Source organism: Xenopus laevis, chromosome 8L (assembly GCF_017654675.1).
Source record: "Xenopus laevis strain J_2021 chromosome 8L, Xenopus_laevis_v10.1, whole genome shotgun sequence".
Lineage (NCBI taxonomy): Eukaryota > Metazoa > Chordata > Amphibia > Anura > Pipidae > Xenopus > Xenopus laevis.
The window spans coordinates 73,953,425-73,973,160 of record NC_054385.1 but is presented as its reverse complement, the minus strand read 5'-3'; the positions used below and the strand labels follow the sequence as shown (position 1 = coordinate 73,973,160).

Below are 19,736 nucleotides of genomic sequence, written 5' to 3'. Positions count from 1 at the left end.
GTGTGACCAACGCTTCAGAGTGAATAATTGTGCCTGTTTAGATGTACAAATTACCTTTTATTTAACCAAGTTATAATCCTTAGAGCATCAAGTGTGACAGGTAGAAACCTCTAAAGAGGGTTTGTTTCAGGTAATGCGAGAAACTGTTTAATTAGGTGAGAAATTAGAGAGAAATCTCTGAATTACAGGACAGCCATTTCCCATAGACTCGTTTTAAACAAATAATTACAATTTTCAAAAATCACTCTGTTTTTTCTCTGTAATAATAAAGCAGTACCTTATACCTTCATATATATATAATTAAGCCGTATTAGAGGCTTTATTTAATGTTTAAATTATTTTGTTAGTATACTTAAAGTATAGTCTTCTGAAGTTTTTTTTTTTTTGTTTTTTTTTTTTAGTTGTGTATTAATTTCTAACTCAGAACTTTAGTTGTGAAAGATATCAGCAGATTTGTTTTACCCAGAAACAATTTTTTATGTCTGTTTGGGTGAACTAAACCTTGGTTTTTACTGACCCTTCAACTTTTCTAAGGAAACATCATAAAATGAATTTTTCTTTCAGTAGAAGTATATTTAAACATGGTACAAGTATCGCTAATTGCAGCATGCTTCTGTGTACGTTCATTATAAAAGTCCCACATTAGAGGTTGAACTGCTGGGTTTTTTTTTCATTGGTGACAGACGAGTCAAATGTTTCATACAAACGTTATTAGATTCTTCATTATGAAAAAGGAATTGTTCAGTGTAAAAATTTAAACTGCGTAAATAGACTGTAAAAAATGTTTCTAATATAGTTAGTTAGCCAAAAATGTAATATATAAAGGCTGGAGTGAACAGATGTCTAATAAAACAACCAGAATTCAACTTCCTGCTTTTCAGCTCTATAACTCTGAGTTAGTCAGCGACTTGAATGGGGGCCACATGGTACATTTATGTTCAGTGAGTTTATAATTGATCCTCAGCATTCAGCTCAGATTCAAAAGCAACAGATATGATCCATGTGCCCCCCCCAAGTCTCTGATTGGTTACTGTCTGGTAACCACAGTAACCAGTCAGTGTAAACCAAGAGAGCTGAAAAGCAGGAAGTAGTGCTCTGACTGACTTGTTATACATCAAATCACTCCAGCCTTTATACATTACATTTTTGGCTAACTAACTATATTAGAAACATTTTTTATTTTGCATAGCCTATTTATTTACCCAGTTTTTATTTTTACACTGAATAATTCCTTTAATTTACTCCCCTAAAAGAAACACGCAGGTTAAGTAACCTTGGTAGTAAGGAAGAGCTGAAGAACATTTAACAGTTTACCTGTCCTAGTTTGTACAGTTTTCTGTACCAGCTGTCTAATGTTTGCAATGTTGGCTGGCAACAAGGCAAATTGAAGGCAGTGACAAGGAAATGAATGTTGCAATATATATGCTCTCAGCATGCTGACAGCTGCATCGTTTAAAGATTAGTCAGAATCTGCCTACATTGCTGGAAGTTTACATTTCTGTGTAATCTGTGGAACATAAGCTTATTTCAGTCTTTGGTGAGAGTTTACACAGAAAACCCAATATCTAACACAAATTCAACAAAATCACTTAAGTAAATGATGCCCTGCAGCATGCAGGACATTTGGATATGTATATGTGTGCTGATGCATTTTCTGTTCTTTGCGTGCTGGTGATCTTTGATTGTTTGACAGCAGAGGAAAAAGTACCGTAAGAGGTACAATCTACGGCACCAATACTATGGTATTTTAGAAGCAGCACTATTCATTTTACGTTCTATGGCACGTTGTGCAACAGTGCCGAGCAGGGGGGTTGGCAGTTGCCATTTTTGTCAACTGCAAGGTTCCACAGTGGTACATGACCAGCAGTAGCATGTGGACTGGAAACCAGGACAAGACCATCTTCCATTGTGAATTCTCCTGTTTGCCAATAACCACTGTGGCAGCTGGGAACTCACACATAACTAAACTTAACATAAATAAAGGCTCCACTACCGTCAGCATTATTTCATTGCAGTGCTCTGAGGTCTCTGAATCAGGAGCCAGATTACATGTGGTACCTAGCAGTCATATGCACCCGGGGGAGCTGGAGCTGTTATCTACATAACCGTACAAAAAAGAATTCATGTTTATTGGAAAGTTACTTCCACATAATCTAAAATAACTAAACCTTTTTTGAGAAGCCTTTCCCCCCCCTTTAAATTATGAAATGTGATATGTTTCCTAATGCAGACCAACCTTTGCTAATAATTAATTTTTTTTCAAAAGATAGTATTACCTTGAAGCCCGTTTTATGAATTCCTTGAATCGCTTTGAAGACACAGGCAAGTATATAGCTGCAATTGCTGTATTCAGCTTTAATATAATGGGATAATATTAGGTTCTACCCCAGGTAAAACACATTTTACTATTTAGTAGCAATATCAAAGAATCAAACAAAGCAATTGTCTTCAGAAAAGTGTTTTTCTCACTTCATTCACATTTGTCCTATATGCTTATGCTGTGAAATGATACAACCTGTAAGCATTTTTATTTGAAATCTAATAAAAATCAAGATAGACTATACCACCATCAAGCCACAAATGGTAAACTGAAAATAGATTTATATATAATCTGCTGCAAGAAGATCCGCACTCACAGGGCTTATATAAAGTAAAAAAAAATTTATTCAATGGGACTGATGTTTCGGCCTCCCCAAGGCCTTTCTCAAACTAACAAAATGAACACAGAGACCGCCTTAAATATACACAAGAGAGGGAAAAGACAGCTGTGCTATTTATTTTCAAATTATCAACTTAAGTGTAACATTGTTCATTCAGATTGTTTAAATGTTCAAGTAACTAAATAGAGAAAGTATGTGGTTACAAAATGTTGTGTTTTAATTGTTAGTGATATGTTCTAGGGGATATACTTTATGTCTAGTTTTTTAAGTGTTTAAATGGGATATCCTTCATTATGAAAGTTGACATACACAATCTGTTATTGCAATACAGATCATGTGACCTTACCAACTGTCTTTTCCCGCTCTTGTGTATATTTAAGGTGGTCTCTGTGTTCATTTTGTTACTTTGAGAAAGGCCTTGGGGAGGCTGAAACGTTAGTCACATATCATAATTTTTTTTTTTTACTTTATATAAGCCCTGTGAGTGCGGATCTTCTTGCAGCAGTTACAGATAATTATTTGGTTCTGCACCCAGGCATATTGAACAATTAAATCGAGAGTGCCAGCAACCTTTTGGAGATATATTTATATTTATATATATATATTTGTACAAAATGGAGTGGAGTGTAATCCCAGTCCGTGACTTAGTCCGAAATATGGACAAATTATATATCAAACAAAAAAGTCCAGACAACTTGTCTTGTATCTTGAATTTCCGCCCTGTGTGGGGATGTGTAAAGACATTTGTGCGTATATGATTATATCTACCACAAGGATACATGCCATTTCTTAAAGGTGCTAAAGTCCTCTGTGGGTTAGTCCGTGCCGAACCTAAATCTGCCTTGACCATTTTGTCCCTCAGACTCCTTGGGCGCTTATATGATAGGAGTGGGGGTTCTTTGAATTCCAGAATATCAGGATAGGCTTTTTGTAATAGAGGCCAATGTTTGTAAATGATTTGGTAGATTTTGCGTGCACTAAGATGATAAGTGTGCACAAACAGTATACGTCTTTTTTTCTACACATCTGGCACCTTTTCCTGTATAATGGAATCCCGGTGTAGCTCTCTAACCCTTGCTGCTTCTTGATTAAGCATTTCACTCGGGTACCCTCGGGTAAATTTGGTTGTCATCTCAGTCAAGCGTACGGTAAGATTCTCCTCCTCTGAAACTATCCGTTTGAATCGAACCTTAATAAATAGTGACCAACTCCTCACTACATGTATGTGTAAATTTGATAGTTGGGATGCACGTATCCAAGTATGTCTTAAACCCCAATAAGGATCCAACATCACCCCTCCATATTACCAATAAATCGTTAAAGCCAAAGCTTTAACTTATTCAGGTAGCTTATGCCATTGTCTGCATAGCCTAGGTTTGTGAAGGAATTATCTGCAATATATTATCCTTTATATTAAAGCATTAGTATAAACTGCAAAATATAAATAAATATATATATATATAAAAATGTTTAAACAACTTCACTTTTATTTTCAGGTTACAATTTAAAACACTTTGTTAAAATTCAGCATTGCTTCAAATAAGAATATTTTTATTGTTTCAGTATCTTAAAATATATATATATTAAGAGAAAACAGAATATTCTAAGTAAGGTTTATCAACTATTTATTTTCTCTTGAACAGAATTTGAAGATATTTAGGGGCCCATTTACTTAGCTCGAGTGAAGGAATAGAGGAAAAAAAACTTTAAATTTCAAATGTTTTTTTTGGCTACTTCGACCTTCGTCTACGACTTTGAATCAAACGATTTAAACTAAAAATCATTCGACCATTCAATAGTTGAAGTACTGTCTCTTTAAAAAAAACTTTGACCCCCTACTTCGCCACCTAAAACCTACCGAGGTGCTATGTTAGCCTATGGGGAAGGTCCCCATAGGCTTTCTATCAATTTTTAGGTCGAAGAAAAATCGTTCAATCGTTGGATTAAAATCCTTCGAAACAAACATTTCAAAGGATTTAATCGATTTTTCATACGATCGTACTATTTGCGCTAAATCCTTCAACTTCGATATTCGAAGTCGAAGGATTTTACATTTGGCAGTCGAATTACAAGGGTTAATTAACCCTCAATATTCAACCCTATGTAAATCTGCCCCTTGTTGCTTGAAGAGCCCATTCTTAGCTGCATATTCACAGCTTACATAGAATGATAAATGCTCCCCCCAGTGGAGTGGTGGACCACATTTGCTTTTAAGATATATGTAATAAAAAATTTGAGCTTCCAAGTTCCTTGCCTCAGTTGGGCATAGGAGTTTTAGGATTCTCCATGGAGCACATACTAGTACTAAAGGAATATGGCAGCTTATTTGCATGATGTATAAATGCATATCTGCAATCTGTTAATGTACAGTAAGATATACACCAATATTCATTGTGTAAGGGTAACTAAATTAGGTATATTCCCCATTAAAATACACCAAAGTGCAATTATGTCATTTGATACATTGCTGTTGTATAAGATATTTTTGTCTGTAATATTGCCATTGTTGTGTTCTCAATAAAGCTATTGAAAATTTCAAGAGACATTGTTGTAAAGAATAAAATGTTACATGGAAAATGCAGTTGCAAGCTGCATGGATTTTGTTTTTTTTATTTATGTTGCAGCAATTATTTGTTACACATGTTAGTGTACAGTAAAATGTATCTTTTGTTTTACATATAGATTTATTTTATGTTGTGTGAGAAATATTTTTCAGCATTGGGCTGATGTTACGGCTACCAAAAGTGTTATAATGTTCCTCAAAAAAAATGTAAAGCACATGGTCTAGAAAGTTGGTGAATGCCAGTGCTATTCCCTTTCTTCTCAATTGACTTAACTGTAATGTTCTACAAACACCACCTCACATCCTCGTATCCTTCCAGCAGCATTACAGTTGCGGACAGCAGCTTTTTAAGGCTAATCTACTGACTTGGTATATATAGAGCTCTATTTAGGATTTTACATTCATTTTCTTTATCTAGCAAGCATGAGCAATCATGCAACAGTTTGAATAGTCCAAGAGATGAATAAGAGAAGGCCAGAAGCATTGGAATGCTTCTGCTTACTGGCTATTTCTGAATAGAAATTCAAATACATTTGAAAAAAATAACTATTGTCTGAGAGAAACACTGTCATACACAAAGTTTACCTAAAGGTGAATTGCTCCTGTAAGGTACCCACACACATGCGGTCCAGTTAATTTGTGATCGTCTGCAGGTTAAACAAGTATATTGTGTGGTGTGCAATCCTATCAATGGCCAATTGTACTGATCCAAAGTAGCAGATCAGAGCACACAGTGGAGGAATGTTGTGTAGCCAATGGTGTCATGATTGCCTGATGACCTCCCACATGCTCTGACTAAAGGCATTTGCTGACTGGACAGACTCATTTTAATCATATTACTCTCAGTAACTCAGATGAGCTCATACACAGAACAATTTTGCATTTCAGCCTAGAAAGCAAAGTGCCAGATGGTGGCAGACCAGGGATGGATAACTTTCATTTGTGTCAAATAATCTGTTTGTTTTAAAAGGCAAATTTCTCTGTATTCATCATTATGTCTTACAGCTGTTCCTGATACAAAAAATATCTTTTTCAGCAACAGGTGTTGTTCTATACTTTGTATTGCCTTGGCATTATATCCGAATAGGACTGTGCATAAGATTTGCAGGGCATTCTTACATGAGCACAAATGATGCTGGCTCAGGTAAGCAAGAGAACCTGTTGTTCAGGGCGATTTACACAGATCAGAAGGGATATGTCAATATGTTGGCCAACATATTTAATGGCCAACAGCCCTAAATACAGGGCCTATAACTATAATGGTACAAAACACTTTGTATCTCTGTACATACTGTATCACCAGAGTATCATCAACTTAACAAAATTGTCACTTCCAATACACAGAAGCAAGCATTCAGTCCTGTACGCAACCTGTACTGCAGATACTGGCTTCTGAACGATGGTGGGTTGAATTCAGGTACAGAGCAAACACATGTAGTCTCCAGTACCTGTGTCGGATGCAGGTTGATCTTTTCTGCTTCTGTTGGGGTACCCAATAGATGCCACTCAGCATGTCCTTTTTCAGGTTTGGAGTAGCAAATCTACTTACACTTTAAATTTGTGTTTTAACTGGGCAACACTATATAAGGGGCAATTCACAAAAGTGGAGTAATCTGATATTGGAGTAAGAAATGTTGAGGTTAACACATATTTATGGATAGGAATTATCTTGCCCTGTGAGCCCTTGCCTACAATTTCATGTACAGAAAGGCTACTATCACATATAGAATACAACTATGCACAAAACCTTTATCTTTCTCACCATATTTAATCCTGAAATCTAAAATCTTGTTTGTTTAATTCTATCAACAGTGGGGAATTCACAAAAGTAGAGTAAACTAATAATGGAGTTTGTAATATTGTTGAAGTTAGAGGTACATCAGCTCAAAAGTTTAAAGCCAAATTTGCATAGAAAATGGGATGGGCATCCAAAGAACTCTGACACCGAATCACTTGTGGAATTCAGAGCAGGTGGAGCAGCTAATAAAATGGATAGCACTAAGGTTGTTTCCACATTCACACTGAGACCTTATTATGGTGCACAACATACCCCTTATAGCTATGCACTCGGCAGCAGCACAGGTGAATCTGTTAGTCATTTGCTAATCAGGACACCTGTTAAAGTGATCCCAAAAAAACACTTTTTTTTTGTTAGGGACTGGGGACATGTGTGAGAGCTGCTGTCAGAGGCTGTTGTCCACTGATCAAAAAGAGCCATTTCTCTCTCATTGGCCATTAAGTCCACTTTCCCCAGTCTACACAATGGGACGGGTAGAGTTTTATGCTCTCTGGTCTCTTCTGGAAGCTCCTCGCCAGCTAATCAGGTGAGGGAAGGAATAATCTGGAGCAGCCATGTTATCTCTTTGAAAATGGACACCTCCAGCTTAATATATACTGTAAACCATGCATTGCTTATTAGTTCTGCTGAATATCAACCAGTGTTTTTAGCAGTGTGTATTAAAGGCATCACTGGATAACTTATAATCCATCTTATCTCATAACTTTCTACGTTGTTTATTATCTTCGAGGGCAATATATGATATATGTGCGTAAGAGGACCTACTGATATGCTGCATAACATTTACCTATTCACATTTGCTGCAAACATTTCATATCTTTCACAGGAGCATGAGAAACTGGGCACAGTGTATGCCTGGGGGGTGAAAAAGATTACTATTAGATTACTATTATTTTTTATTATCACTTGGTAGGACTTAGTGGTGCTAGTTCAGCAACATAAGCAATGGGTTATTAGGTGAAACAAGGAGAGTGAATAGTGTACAATACTGCTGCATTGATGCACCCAATGCTCATCTGCTTTGATATTGCACATTATTGTGGATCATATCCCCATTAGAGCGCCTACATATACATTATTGACTCTTGTGACTTTCTTTATAGAGCACAACAGGATTTAACATTTGTTCTGCCTAATAAAGCATTGCTTAAATTGCTGGATTAAGTTCCAGCTAATTAGGCCCTTTTTGTATGGATTGCTCCACTTGGATGCAAAATTTATACGAACAACAGTATTTTTTGCATTCTGCTCATCCCATTTTTCTTTTTTGTCAGTTTTTTATACAGTGTTTTTACCATTCTTATAAATGACTTGTGTGCTGAATAATTTATATGTACCTTCTTGTAATTTTGTAATGGTGCTTTATTAGGAGTAGGCTGGCAATTTATTATAATAAATTCTCTTAACAAGAGAGCCTAGTATTTTATCTTATTGGGAGGTTAAATGTTGCTGCATTGGCCCTTAGCAACACTGCATCACCATCACATTGTATCATTCCTAAATATATATTTTCTATGCTTTACACAGAGCTGCAACTATTTCAGTATGTTTGTGAATAAAGCACTGTCAAGGTACCCTATGTTAAAGGGGATGTTCACTTCTAAATTAACTTAGTATGATATCGAGCGATATTCTGAGGCCGTTTGTAATTGGTTTTATTTTATTATTAATTATGGGTTTTAAGTTATTTAACTTTTTATTCAGCAGCTCTCCAGTTTGTAATTTCAGCAGTCGGTTGCTAGGGTCCAAGTTACCTTAGCGACCATGCATTGATTTGAATAAGAGACTGGAATAGAAATAGGAGAGGCCTGAATAGAAACATAATAATAAAAAGTAGCAATAACATAATACATTTGTAGCTTTACAGAGCATTTGTATTTGCAAATAATCAAAGGGCAGCACTTGTATCATGTGAGCAGCTGCTATTCTACAACGTAAATGTTGGATAGCGTGATTTCAATGAAGGGGAATGGCCCAATCGTTTGCCATGGACCAGGCTTTATGTGGGGTAGAGAGTTTAGCCGGTAGTAGTGGAGCATCTTTGGCGTGTTCTAAGGAAAATTACATAGACCTTCCACTACCGCAGAGTGTGAGCAGCAGTTTGACCCATTGAGTCAGTTTAGTCTTAAAGGAGGTAATGATAGGGTCTAGGTTTAAGTCTACTATAGTTTATATAAACAAGCTGCTGTGTAGCTATGGAGGCAGCCATTCAAGCACATAATACACAGTAGATAACCGATAATTTCTGAAGAATCCCATTGTATACAGCAGAGCTTATCTGTTATCTGCTGTGTATCCTGTGCCTTTTCTCCTTTTTCAGCTTTGAATGGATACCCCCATGGCTACACAGTTTGTCTTTATAAACTATAGTTGTCTTTCTGAAGCGAACACAGAAGTTGTACCACTGCAGCAAGGCAGAACATTATATTTTTGTTACTTTAAAATACTTTTTTTTGGTGTTACTGTTCCTATAAGTAAGAGATCATATGTGAAACTTCAGCAAGTACAGTCATGGCTTTAAACACTACTGTGCATCCCCCTCCTCACTTGCATAGAAAAAAGCTTGCCCAGTTTCTTTTGGCTGATGTACTGGCAGAAGTGAAGTGAAAGTGCTGAGAGGATACCAACCATAGAGAACATTTCCCTGGTGTGAGCCAATTCCAAAAACATCTTCAACAGTCATCACAACTAGTGATTGCTGTGGTGCTTATCTTATTTGGTAAGAATCAGTAAAAGCCCAGTTACATTATTAAGTTGCGCTCCATCAAAGAATTTAGAGAGGATATCGCCCCACTGGCCATTCCACCAGTGCAGGACCACAGTGAAATATTCAGGGCTAGGTCCTCAGAAAATATGTTGTGGGACCCTGGTGTGTCAACTTGGGTTGAACCTGTAGGCCAGAGAAGCCCCAGTGGAAGTAGAGTGCTAGGAAGATGAGCTTCAGGAAGGAACCCTTTAATGCGATACTTAGTATAAAAGGCTGAAAAAAAATATGCTTCCATCATGATCAACTTATTTGAGAACTTGATGTGAAGCCTACCTCACTTCTAGTTAGGTTGTACTGCACTATTTATTATTATTATTATTATTATTATTATTACAACGTCTGAAGCAAAGTGAACAACAAGTAAAGTGGTATTGCACTGACCGTTTGACTATGGACATTAGTTTATCACTAAAAAGTGTATATTACCACTGCAAAGCTGACATACAATGAAGTGTAATCCATATTTTTTTTAAATCAAAGCCCTAAGTTCTACAAAAGTCTGAGTTTGAGTTGTTTTTTTTTTTTGCAGCAAGGGTGGGCGAATGAGTTTTCAGCTGCCTCTTCCACTGCCCCTTCCCAAGCAACTCATTGTGTTTGGCCTTGGCGAATGGAGCTCTTACACCAGGGACACTTGTATCACAGTGCAGCTCGTAACTGGAGAGACACAGAAACAGCCTTTAGGCACACTGTCAGCTGACTCCAGGTTGGATACCAGGTTGATATGGAGGGGTAACAACAAACATAACAGTATTGTTGACTTTATATGCCTGCTTGCCATGGATAAGGGTCAGGGCACACAGGCATATTCAGGGAAATTAGTCGCTTGGCGACATATTTCCTCTTCTTTGGGGCGACTAATCTCCCCGAACTGCCTCCCCTGCCTTCCTGCTGGCTAAAATGCAAATCGCTGGCAGGATGTGCAATTCGTTTTCTGAAGTCACCCGAAGTAAATCGGGCGACTTGGAAAATGAATCACGCAGAATGCCATCTCGCTGGCGATTTGCATTTTAGCTGGCAGGGAGGCAGTTCGGTAAGATTAGACAATACTAGACAATACTGATAGTACATGCATATTTAGTTGGGGTCTATAGATCAGCAAAAACATACAGTATTGTATAATTTTATCTGTGTCTGTGTATAGCACCTTAAAGGAAATGAAAACTTAATATAAGCTTTATCTCACTTAAATAAGACACTTTGTAAATATGATCAATTAACAATTCTGTACTGTTTATGAAATAATTTAAATTATTCTTCACTATCTCACTCTCAGCAACCTCTCAATGCTCTCTTCATACAGAGGTCTGGGTCAGGTTTTGATTGGCAGGTAGGATTAATAAGTATTTTAGGGTAGGTTCCCTTTCCTAGCAGATGTTTTAGAGCTAACTCAAATAACCAACTCTGACACAAACAAAAGCTAACAAAATAACTGACTCTGGCAAACACCCTGCCTGCATAATTTGCATCAGAGCCAGCTATTTTAAGTGTGAGCAGGGACGGAACTAGGGGTTGGCAGAGTAGGCACGTGCCTAGGGCACAAAGCTGGGGGGCGCCAGGCACGTACTTTCTCTGTTGCCTACCCCATGTCCGGTCCCGTCTCTCCCCGACTGCAGCTTGTATTCTCTACATAAATGCGCATGTGCGCTCGAGGGCAGTTTTGCACATGCGCAATCGAGCGCACACTCAGCTGGTGCCATGGCCGGCCAGGTTGCCTAGGGCGCCTGGCGGGATTAGCCCGGCTCTGAGTGTGAGCTCTAATGCATCTTCTAGGCAAAGGATGCAACCCCACCCCAATGATGTATTAGACAGAACTGTCAATCAAAAATTTACTCCACCTACTGCACAAAGAGAAAAGAATGAGAGACAGTTTGCTTAGTGTGGGACAGCGAAAAGTAACCTAGGTTGTTTCATAAACAGAACAGAATGTTTAACTGATTATATGTATAAAGTTTCTTATTTCAGTGAGATGAAGATTATATTATATATTATTTCTATTTTCACAATAGATCTCCTTTAAAGGAATAGTTCAGTGTGAAAATAAAAACTGTGTAAATAGATAGGCTGTGCAAAATAAAAAATGTTTCTAATATAGTTAGTTAGCCAAAAATGTAATGTATAAAGGCTGGAGTGAACAGATGTCGAATAAAACAGCCAGAATCCAACTTCCTGCTTTTCAGCTCTATAACTCTGAGTTAGTCAGCGACTTGAAGGGGGGCCACATGGTACATTTCTGTTCAGTGAGTTTGCAATTGATCCTCAGCATTCAGCTCAGATTCAAAAGCAACAGATATGACTAATGTGGCCCCCTCTCATGTCTCTGATTGGTTACTGCCTGGTAACCAGGGCAACCAGTCAGTGTAAACCAAGAGAGCTGAAAAGCAGGAAGTAGTGATCTGACTGACATGTTATACATCAAATCACTCCAGCCTTTATACATTACATTTTTGGCTAACTAACTATATTAGAAACATTTTTTTTTTGCACAGTGTATCTATATACCCAGTTTTTTATTTTTACACGGAACAATTCCTTTAAGACTCCTAAAAGCTGATGTTTTAATGCAGGTCCCTTGTGTGGGAAGGAGAATGGAGTCGGAACATTGTGATGGAATGTGTTAAGTTGGCTTCTCAAGGAATTCCAGCAAAGCTTTCCCTTACAGTAACTGGGCAGGTAATCGATTTAATAACCATCACCAACACACTATCATCTGACTTTTAAATCTAGTTTCCCTGCATTGATAGGATCACAGTCGTTTGCTACAGATAGCTCTGTTCAATCATCCTCCATGCATTAATCTTTTTCCTCCTGGCACCACTAAACTTTGCACTCTAGTGTTCCAACAGCAGCTCAGCTGACCTTCTTATCTGCTCATATACAAATACTTTGTGGATCAACTAGCACTTAGGCTGGTTAAAAAAGTTAAAATGCTGAACTTGATGAACATGTTTCTTTTTTCAACCTAACTTACTATGTTACTATATGTCAACTCATTATACACAGTTATCCAGTTCCACCTTTGTGTGTTGCTTTCAAGAAGGCCCTTTACGGCAGTCAACTTGGTGCATTTGCCCTCCATTAGGTGCTGAAAGCCCCAAAGTTCAGTAGCAGCACTCCAGCGAGAAGACGGCTAAGCGTGGGTGTTCTCAAGTCCCCTTTACTGTCTGAGAGTACCATTGTACCTGTCAGAGCTCCAGAGGTTGGTTTAGGTTCCCAGTCATTTTTATAGATTGATTCATGTACCGGTAAGCTTCCTGTACAGAGCAGCATTGCAACTTTTGCAAGTCCAAAATCCTTTCTCTTGCACAAAATGAAGACAAATTTAATATGTCTGTAACAGGACAAGAGTCAGCCGGAAGAGGTCACAGAACTGGTAGTCGGTGGAAAATTGAAAGATTCTCCCCCTCTTAAAAAGGCAGCTGTAAATCTGCCTCTCCACAGTAAACAGGGAGGAAAAGGTGGTCAGGGGAATCTAAAGAAGTTGAACTGGAAGCCGAAGAACCCCCGTAGATTACGCTTCAGCAGCAGAGGTTCTGAGGAAGGTTCTGAAGCAGAAGGTAATGCAGATTTTTGCAGACACCACCTTATTTGTTGTTTTGTCCTTGTAAATATGTCTGAGAGGGTAAAGTGTTCCCATCATTATAGAAAGAGTTTTTTTCCATCCAGTGTGCCCTTCTCCACGGTGGTACCATAGCATCTGCCTTTGTGATCCAGAGACTGCCATTTTGATTGGTGGGGAAGGAGCCAACCAGCAGCCCTGTAAGGACTCTCTCTGGAAGTTGGAAATTGGTAATGTTTGTCATAATTCTGGTACAGTTACAGGACCTATGCTTAAGATCACCATACCTTAAATCTGCTAAAAATAATTTAAACCTTAAATAAACACAAAATTATTGTTTTCACCTCCATATGGATTCCTATGATTCAAGTACAAACTACTGTTTTATGACGGAGTAAAAGGAAATAATTAAAAAAATATATATTTCTAATAATCTATTTATTTTATACATAATTAGAATGGTCTTACCATAATTTTGATCTTTCAGGACAACTGGTTTCTGTATAAGGGATCCTGCACTCAAGTACCTTTAACAAAAATTTGCTATAATTTGATTTGCACTTAAAAACGTTATTTATAAAGTTTGCAAGGTACAGTTTGGAAGTGCTTAATATACCCTTTTTTTTCCATACCCAGACACCCATTGGGGAAAATATGCTTTGATACATCCACAAAGTTTATAAGTGCCTTCTGTTAAATTTTTAGACAGTGATTTTTGGTTCCCCATGGATGAACTTTGTGCAGGCCCTTCCCCCCAGAGTTCTCGAGGCCACACTGCAACCTTTGACCTGGAGACAAAAAAATTGTTTGTGTTTGGTGGTATGAGGGATCGATGCAACTTTAACAATGTGTACATACTGGACACCGTGGAATGGAAATGGACACTGGTTACTGTGAGTATTGTTATACCTTAGTTATATGCTCCTTGCCTACACATTCTCCACTGTCTGAAAAATGCCACTGGATAATATGCCCCTTGTGCCATAGGCCTATAAAAGATGCATTTATATAGAAATGTGTTTTTTCTAACATTTGAGGAACTCCTCATGATCACTGCAATCGTCCATTAAAAAAAATAAATAAATAAAAACTCGCCATGGAATTTTTAAATGCATTTTCTTTGCTGCCCCATCTTATAATTTAATTTACACCACCTGAGCCATTCAATAGGAAGACCATAACCCATTAAAGCCAATGACAAATATTCAGGTTGTGAGTAATTTCTGCATAAAAAGCAAGTTAAGCAACTATGTCAAACACCATTTTTCACTAAGAATGTACAAGCATTTTTCACTAGAATTTTATACACATACAAAATCACCTCAAATCAATAGAGAGCTTGATTAATAGGTTGCATTTAGGGTAGAACTCCATGGTGCGGCTCGAGCCGACATGTCGCCATGATACGGGAAGTGGAGTAATCGCAGGTGAGAACTACATTTATCCGACTGTCGGATGAAAACGCTGCTTTTTCATCCGACAGATAACTGTAGTTCTCACCTGCTATTTCTCCACTTCCTGTATCTTCAGAAAATCCGACACATTGCATGCGCTTCGTTACACCGTGGAGTTCTAAATAGCAATGTGAAGCATATGATTGCTGTTTTATGTACACAGCTTGATAAATATAACTGTATGCACACTATAGCAGGAGGATGTCTCTCTCCTTCTCTCTCTGCAGGCAGTGGGGAAGGTGCCCACATTGACCCACCACAGTGCTACAATGTACCAGCGAGAGCTGTATGTTTTTGGAGGACTATGTCCACAGTCTGGGACAGAGATTGGGGGCTGCAGCAACTCTCTTTATATCTTTAATCCTGATTACAATATCTGGTACCAACCCATTGTGGAGGGTGAAAGGCCACTTCCCAGGTTTGGGTGAGTAACAGAACAAAAGTGACTTATTTAGCTAAGAGACACTAGGTTTACACTACATTTGCTTTTTCCTTTGTTTTGTCACTCCTTATATTTTTGTAGTCATACTGCCACATTGCTTGGGAATCGTGTAGTGATATTTGGGGGGCGTCGTTCCCCTTCGCCAGTTTACCTAAATGACCTTTACATCTTGGACTTGGGTGAGTAGAAGTCCAAAATTCTTCTCCATTCTATATGGACTGAATCCTACAAATACTATTGCTGGTTTCCCTCTCTTTATTGGTAAGATCTCATTATGAGCAGTTTATTCGCAGGGTACATGGAATATTCAACAGTTTCTACTTCTGTGGAAAAACCTTCACCACGCAGGTAGGATCCAAAACATGCCAAAACTTTGCAACATTAGTGGGGTTTGTTGGTCTATCTTTCCAGAGAAATGTAATGCACTACAGATCCCAGATTTTTTTCTTTTTGGCTGGCCATAGCTCACGTTCTTTTAATAGGAATCCAGCTATCTGTGGCCCTGGAATCTTTTTCTGGGGGTCCAGCTCCACTGGCTGTCTTCATTAATATTACTACAGTTGTAATCTACATGGCATGTGCCAAAGATTTGTGAAGCACAGGTGCTCTTACCTATTTATTTGAGTCTGGAAGCTAAACACTACTATAGGGTGGTACTATACCCCACCTACAAAATGAGCCTAGTTTTATCCCAATATGTTTTCTTAAGCAATGTTTACTACCACCCCTAGTATACCCCTTGTCCAAGATGAGTTGAATGAACAAGGTTGGAGCTGAACATACTTTTTGCCTAATGTTTTAATAATGAAAAATATATTATGTCTTGAGCTAAACAGGTCAACAGGGAAAGTGAAACTACCCCATGTTGGTCCTTGCGAGGTATGTTGTGACAGGGGCAGATGTCCGTTATATACAGGGGCATTATCTGTGCTCTGGTAGTATAATTATCTACCTCATGAGGACCAAATATATTTAGCTCAATAAATAACAAAATATATATATTTTGTGCTTAAAACAATAGGCAAAACGTTTGTTCGGCAAAAATTCTATTCCCTGAACTCAGGTTCAGTGGTGGACCTATGGTTGACAGTGCCCACTCCAAAGCCCTCCCCTCCTGTTCCTGACCCTTGTGTGCAACCTCCCCTCACATGACCCTTATCAAGTGGAGACCTTTAGATTCCTGTCTGAAACTAGCAGAAGGCAGAGGTACATGCCTGGTGCCCCAACACCATAGCGCCCTAGGCACATGACTCTTATGCCTACTCCTAATTCTGGCCCTGCTCATGTTGAACAAGAGGGTATAGCACCCTTTAATTAGGGTTTACCATTTATTTATTTATTGCCAGAATGTTAATGCAGTGCTTTACAATAATTTATTGTGGTCTACTGATCACTGCTAGGCCACAATCTGATTTTATGATGTCATCAGTGTTTAGGTCAGGATGTTAGAGTTGAATATTAACATTGCGTTTTAATTAAAAGGTATTTTCGGATGTTTTTCCCTGCTGCAGGATATTTAGGCTGAGGGCACAATGGGCATACCATCCTCTTCTCTCTACCTGCGTTTTTTATACAGGAGGCGAGAAGTAGATCTGCTTTTAGATGCTCTGACAGACACAGTGTCAGCCCGAGTGAAGTTACACAAAGCTCACTACGGCTAGAAAAAAACCCAAAAAAAACCGCTTATGCATTTTTGGGCCGATCTCCAATCAGGACAAAACTGTGCCTGTCGGTTACACTAGAAGGAAAAATGTAAATGCACTAGGGACATTTAAATAAACTGATTATTAACTGGCCTCAAGAAGATCAACATAATTAACTTTACTTATTTGCTCTTCTCTCCACTGTTATCTAAACATACTTTTCCCTCGCCATAAATTTCTTCTTGCCTTATTCTTTAGACTATGATCCCATCTTGACATTTGACTTTTTTTTCCAATTCTGATATTGTTCTTCACAATTGAGCACTTTTCTTCCATGTAGTTTTCATGCAGCAGTAAAGGTCTCTGATCACAAGTTTCTGGTTCACGGAGGCTGCTCTTTGCTTGGGCCCCTTAGTGATGCCTTCATCTTTGATATAGGTGAGTGACTGGCTTTTTATATCCTGGGCTCCAACTGCAACCATCCCTTAGTGGGTCTAACACTTTTTACAAAATTAAATCGTTTGAGTGTCAATTAGTAGTTGTGTTCATTTATGTTCTTTATAATAATTTTTAGTTTCTGGTATTTATTAAAAATATAACTCCTTACATGTCAGCACTTTATGAATAAAGAATAAAAATAATCCCAAGACACGAGTAGAAAGGTTCTGAGTAATAGATTTTGGGTAATAACACTTTTGTGTTTTGCAGATACTTTATCTTGGTGCTCTGTGAAGTTTGGGGATTTGCCACCAATGCCTCGAGCTGGTCACACTTTATTGAACCTCACCTCATCACATCTGACAGATGCTGATAAAGAGAAGCACAAGGGACGTAGTATTTGCAGTGTACTTATCATCGGAGGCTCAGATGCTTCTGGAACTTTCTACTGTGACAACCCCAAACTGCAGTTGGAGCTTGACTGACCCTCCCCACCACATTGTTAAACACAAAAACTAGAGCTTAATTAGAATAAATCACTAAGATTCTATGAAAATACCCAATAGTTATGTGCACTTGAATTATTTAGATTATTTATAAATCACAAATGTCATTTTAATGGTTGTTGAATCCCCTACAGATCTTTGCTACTTCTTTGTTGTCACTTTCTTATCTGAAAAACAACTTCAGGATCCTTGTACATAAATGACAAGTTTAGCTGTGATTATGTAACTTCTGCAACAGTGACAGAGCATACAGTTTCTGTATAAAGCTGAAGAGGCATAAGACATGGTCTCTGTAGTAAAACAGAGAGGAGAGGAAGTGGAAATAAGTTCTTCCTTTGGAGTATGAAGATAAGTGAGAAAGCACAGCTAAGCAAACAAAAAACCCAGCAAAGAATGAAAGATTATAAACATGAGTACAATATACTTGGATTGGTTTATGAATATCTGTGTGCTGTGAAGGCATGGAGCACTATATATGTAGTTGCATGTTAGATATCAAGCACTGGAGTGGTTCAAAACCGTTATGCCCTTTTGATTTTTTGCATCACACCCCTCTTCATTATTCATGAAATTTTATTGTAATAGTGACTTATAAAAGTGGAATGAATCTGTCAAAGCTGAGCAAGCGTCATTTAAACCAGCAAAACTGGAGCCTTATCCAGCAAGACAGAGATGGATGAAGTTATGCTCTAAGTTCCTCAGGCGTATCAGGCTGGCGAGATGGGTGGCTAACCTGAAATGCTTCCATCTGCAGTAGAGACTCATTAATCCTTACAATGGTGGGATATGGGGAAAGGTCGACCTTGAACCTGAAAGATTTTTTTTTTAAAAAAAGTAATAACAGCAGTGAAAATGTGTAAGAGGCACTACATGCAATAAAAAAAACATTTTTGATGAAGTTTTGATTGGAAAAAACTAGCCTCAAGTTTACCAACTCAGGTTTACTGAAATATTATATATATTTGTTAAAATACTGCTGTTTGAGTTAGTGGGCTACATTATTACTATTATTATTATTACATGGATAAAGCCATAGTTGGACTGGCCCAATGGTAGAAATTACTGGTAGGCTCTGGATTTGTGCATTGTTTTCATAGTAAAAGAAACCGTGAATGTGTTTCTTTAAAGAAATTATTTGAAGAAATTACTGATATAAGATGCTTGGGGAAGCCAAATTGTAAAAGAAAATCAAGGGAAAAAGATAGGAAAGCTAATTTAATATTGGGGTGATGGTGTCAAGGAAAAGACACACAAAATGTATTGCCCTTTCTAATCAGAACAATCCAGCAAAACTGTTATTTACTGGGCTGGAATGCTGGGTTTCTCAAGGAGAATTTGCAGTGTAACTGGGGGAGCTAATTTATTATATAGGACCAAACCAACGGAGGGTTAGGGAGGTTTTGCCGGTTTAGCACTCTCTCAACACTCTCTGTGTGTATGTCGTAATGAGGAGGGCATGCAAAGTAGAAACTCTTTCAAAGGGTCTATAATGATTGGTGGCCACTTCTCATCAGTATCCCAGATTGACACTAAGGGGCAGAATTATCAAGGGTCGAATAGTGCATTTTTGAATAGTTTTTTGGTCAAAACTCACAAATTGGAATTGGGAATAATCCAAACTTGATTCGAATTAGAAAATTTGAGATTTATCAAACCTTTACCCTGGGAATAGTTTGAATTAGACTATTCGCCACCTAACGAGTTTGTGTATAAGTCAATGGGAGAGGTCCAGTGACCTATTTGAAGATGTTCATATCCATCCTGACATTTGAGGGTTTTTTTCGGCAAAAAAAACTTGATTCGAGTTTAGTAGGATTTGAATGGAATTCAATTTGAGTTTTCGAGTCGGTAAGTTAGTTTGAGTTTTAGACGTTCACATTTTTTCTTAACCTCCCAATCAAATTTTAAG

General features: G+C 37.9%; 2 protein-coding genes across 7 annotated transcripts in view; one reads left to right on the top strand and one right to left on the bottom strand.

Annotated features, from left to right (window-relative positions):
* The first annotated feature begins 6,819 nt into the window (after positions 1-6,819).
* Positions 6,820-19,147, top strand: LOC108698685 (protein GLUTELIN PRECURSOR ACCUMULATION 3). Of its 5 annotated transcripts, none has more exons than XM_018230365.2 (12): positions 6,820-7,547; positions 10,318-10,503; positions 12,353-12,458; positions 12,868-12,984; positions 13,126-13,342; positions 13,452-13,544; positions 14,050-14,237; positions 15,026-15,222; positions 15,322-15,419; positions 15,534-15,588; positions 17,224-17,321; positions 17,592-19,147. In XM_018230365.2, exons 1-12 carry the CDS (start codon positions 7,390-7,392, stop codon positions 17,804-17,806), a joined length of 1,728 nt encoding a protein of 575 aa, XP_018085854.1. In that variant the 5' UTR covers positions 6,820-7,389; the 3' UTR covers positions 17,807-19,147. The 5 variants fall into 5 exon arrangements, 4 of the variants coding, with proteins under 4 accessions (XP_018085854.1, XP_018085851.1, XP_018085855.1 ...); XR_001932694.2 differs by having other exon boundaries at positions 7,020-7,547; positions 13,452-13,574; positions 15,523-15,588; positions 17,592-17,732; XM_018230362.2 differs by having other exon boundaries at positions 7,022-7,547; positions 13,452-13,574.
* gstz1.L (glutathione S-transferase zeta 1 L homeolog) overlaps positions 18,383-19,736 on the bottom strand; it is a 21,453-nt gene continuing 20,099 nt past the window's right edge. For both annotated transcript variants that reach the window (NM_001095387.1, XM_018229147.2), the window contains exon 9: positions 18,383-18,636. In NM_001095387.1, coding sequence (NP_001088856.1) covers positions 18,510-18,636 — 127 coding nt within the window. In that variant the 3' untranslated portion in view covers positions 18,383-18,509. The remainder of the gene's footprint in view (positions 18,637-19,736) is intronic.

What these genes read in the sequence shown, in the direction of transcription:
- LOC108698685 (XM_018230362.2), top strand. Translation starts at nt 7,390, where the DNA reads ATGTGTGAGAGCTGCTGTCAGAGGCTGTTGTCCACTGATCAAAAAGAG. An exon ending in TACCTGTCAGAGCTCCAGAG is followed by an intron (nt 12,985 to 13,125) that starts GTTGGTTTAGGT and finishes TGTCTGTAACAG; the next exon opens with GACAAGAGTCAGCCGGAAGA. An exon ending in GGAAGGTTCTGAAGCAGAAG is followed by an intron (nt 13,343 to 13,451) that starts GTAATGCAGATT and finishes TTTTCCATCCAG; the next exon opens with TGTGCCCTTCTCCACGGTGG.